At 71.9% G+C, this 3,107-nt stretch overlaps 1 protein-coding gene across 1 annotated transcript in view; it reads right to left on the bottom strand.

Annotated features, from left to right (window-relative positions):
- EMIHUDRAFT_116341 (hypothetical protein) overlaps positions 1 to 3,107 on the bottom strand; it is a gene marked incomplete at both ends in the record, with an annotated part of 10,643 nt that overhangs the window by 5,803 nt on the left and 1,733 nt on the right. Inside the window, 6 exons of the mRNA XM_005775976.1 lie at positions 63 to 416; positions 486 to 1,202; positions 1,867 to 2,121; positions 2,224 to 2,259; positions 2,363 to 2,448; positions 2,521 to 2,828. Of these exons, the coding sequence (XP_005776033.1) occupies positions 63 to 416; positions 486 to 1,202; positions 1,867 to 2,121; positions 2,224 to 2,259; positions 2,363 to 2,448; positions 2,521 to 2,828 (1,756 nt within the window). The remainder of the gene's footprint in view (positions 1 to 62; positions 417 to 485; positions 1,203 to 1,866; positions 2,122 to 2,223; positions 2,260 to 2,362; positions 2,449 to 2,520; positions 2,829 to 3,107) is intronic.

Genomic DNA, 3,107 nt, shown 5'->3' on the forward strand with positions numbered 1-3,107 from the left:
AGGCTCAGCTGGGCGAGCGGCACGGCCGCGAGCAAGACGGTGCGCATCCCCTCTTGCCGCACCAGCTGCTGCCGGCTGAGCGAGCCGCCCTTGCCGTGCTGCCACGCCGGCAGCAGACCAGGACGCCCCAGCCCGTGCGCCTCGGCCTTCGCCAGGCCCTCGACGTGATTGTTGAGGAATTTTCTCTTCGTCTCCTTTGACTCGTGCTTGGCCTCGAGCTGCGCCTCGGCGTACAGCGCCTCAGTGCGTGCGCGTTGCTCGGCGGTCTGGTTGCCCCCCGAAATGAAGAACGAGGCGCGGGGCGAGTACGGGCAGCGAGTGGCGAGCAGCTCGAAGAGCGCGTGCGCGAGGCCGCTCACCAGCGTCCGCTGCCACGCGGCGACCCACCGGTCGCGCTCCTCAGGGCAAGCGGCGTCCTGTTCACAAATAGTAGGCATCAAGCGCTGATTCACGGGAGATTACTGACACTTCGCCGAGCCGCTAACCCGGTGCAGCTCGAACGTGGCATCCGAGGCGTCGGAGCCGGGGCAAGGCTGGCACACCGCGTTGCTGGGGTTGCTGCTGCAGAGGCACTGGAGGCGGTGGTCGCACTTCGCGTGCTCGACCTTGACGTGCATCTTCAGGTCCGCCTTGGAGTCGCCGCCCGCCAGCATGGCGTCGTCGATGACGTTGCGGAAGCGGAGCAGCGCCTCCGCCAGGCGTGGATCAGCACCGCGGACAGCGGCGAGCCTGGCCTCAGTCAGCCACACGTGCTCGCCCCCCGACACTAGCGAGCCGCCGCAGTCCCGTGCCACATCCGGCGGCAGCAAGTAGAAGGTGCCGCAGCCGGTGCCGTTGCGCGACAGGAGGTCGCCACACGATGCGGCGTACACGACGACCTGCATCGCGTCCTCTGGCTCGAGGCGGGCCATGGCATCGCTCACTTCCGGCAGCTGCGCGAAGTCTTTGAGCGGCAGCTCTTGCGGCACCGCGCCGTGCGCCAGGATGGGATCGCGACGGCCTTTGGCAGCGCCCTGCTGCGTGTCGGCGGTAACGACGATCTCGAGATGCCCGGCGGCTCCGGCGACGCCCAGCTGCTGCACTCGCTCCACGAACTCCCGGACGAGCGCGGCCCGGTCCGCCTCGGAGGCTTCGTACGCACATGCCGCCGCCTCTGACGCCTTGCGCTCTGCCGCCGCCGCCGCCTTGCGCTGCGTCGCCTCCTATATGGCACGTCACGGACGTGTCGCGGACACTCAGAGAGCGCCTCCCTTCCGCCGCCGCCGCCTGCAGCGCCGCCGCGTAGCACACCGCCGCCTCCTCCGAGAGCGGCGCCCGCGCGCCGCCGTTGTGGCTTCCCTTCCGGCTTCCCCTCCGGGTTCCCGCTTGTTCCCAGGTGCCAGCCATCTCCTCGCCGAGCAGCGACACTGCCCTCTGCGCGCAGCTGGGTTGGCCGCAAGTTTTGCGGGAGGTGGGAATCCCAAGCGAGATGGGCCCGCCGCAACGGGCGCAGGCCCGCCGCGCATCGGAGGCGGGGGCCGCGCTGGGGCCGGCTGGCCTGCGCGCGGTCGAGACGGGGAGAGGGGGTGTGTGTGCTGGCGGGTGCAGCGAGGGAGCGGCTGTGGTGGATTGTGTGTGTGTGTGTGTGTGGGGGGGGGGAGCCTAGCCACGACGCAGCCGGGGAGAAAGAGTCCCTACCGCTGGGAGATCCGTCCGGAGGACTCCCGTGCGCGGTGGGTGAGAGGATGTGGCGGGCGCATCGCGTCTATGGGGGCGCGGGTGGTGGGGGTGGGGGGTGGGGAAGTGCAGCGGAAGGGGGGGGGGGGGGGGAGGTGTGTGCGGCCGGGGCCCCCCCCCCCCTCTGGGGTCCGCCGAGACGGGCGGGACGGGGGCGGCCGAGCACTGTTGCAGCTCGAACGGCGCTGGGATGGACGAGACAAAGGTGCGGATCGCCTCGGGCGGCGCCTCGAAGAGCTCGCCTGACAGCCGAAACTCCGAGGCTGCTCGCGCCGGAGGGGCGGGGTCGCCCTCTTCTGGCGCGCCTCCTTCGGTCCAGCGCAGCGAGCGCTCCTCCGCGCCGCGCCCTTCTCCGACCACCTCGGCCTCGAACCAGGCCTCCTCCTCCTCCTCCGAGTCGTTGTCCTGCACAGGGGCGCACGGAGAGGGGGTTTGGGGGGAGGGGGGGAGGCCGATCTCCGCACCACCACTCGTCCTTCCCCGCCGCCCGCCCCCCTCCCGCCGCACCTCCACAGTGAACGAGCCCTGCCACAAGGCGAGCACCTGCGCGGAAGGCACGAGCAGGAGCGGTCACCGACAGGAGCCGTGCTGCCCCGCCTCCGTGACGCAGCGGGCAGAGGGCGTGGGCGCGGGCGTGAGGCCTCACCCGCGTGCCGCTCGCCATCTCGCAGAGCGGAGGCACGCGCGAGACGAGCGCCACGTTGTGCGCCTCCACCCACGAGGGGTCTTCGCCTGCGGGAGGCGCGTGCAAGGCTCTGAGGGCGAGGGGTGCGCCGCCCGACTCCCCGCACGAGAGGCGAGCACCGTCGCTCCACGCCACGAGGAAGGAGTTGCCTAGGGAACGGAGCCGAGGGCGTGACGCGGAGCCGCCCCTCCCCCGACCAATGCACCGAGGCGCGCCCTCGCCTCTCCCGCCCCCGCCCGCCGGGCCGCCGGCCGAATCGCTCCTCTTCACGGCGATGACGGTGCCGAGGTAAAAGTAGCCGTCTTTGTAGCGCGCGATCACCTCCGTCGCGTCCTGCCCCGTCCCCACAACCACCGTCGTACCGGCCGACGACGGCCGGGCAGGCGGTGGTGGCGGAGGTGCCGGGGCCGGGGCGGGGAGAGGAGGCCTGCGCGCGAGAAGGCGGCGGCGGGGGGGAGGGGGGGGGGGGGGGGGGTTGCAAAAAGCCCCTTAGGCGCTCGGGCTCCTTGGCTGAGGCCTTTGGGGGCGCGGCCCTTGTTCCCCCCCTTCGGGGGTCCGGTTTTCAAAACGCCCCTAACCCCCGGCCCTCAGGAGGCCCCTAGTTCGCCCCCCTGACGGGACGCATTCTTGGGCGAAGTTCCCCAATCCCCCTTCTCCCCCGGGGGGGGGCCCTCCCCAGACCCCAGGTCTTTTACCCCCCTGGGGG

The sequence above is a fragment of the Emiliania huxleyi genome (genome assembly GCF_000372725.1).
Source record: "Emiliania huxleyi CCMP1516 unplaced genomic scaffold EMIHUscaffold_288, whole genome shotgun sequence".
In the NCBI taxonomy this organism is placed as follows: Eukaryota; Haptophyta; order Isochrysidales; family Noelaerhabdaceae; genus Emiliania; species Emiliania huxleyi.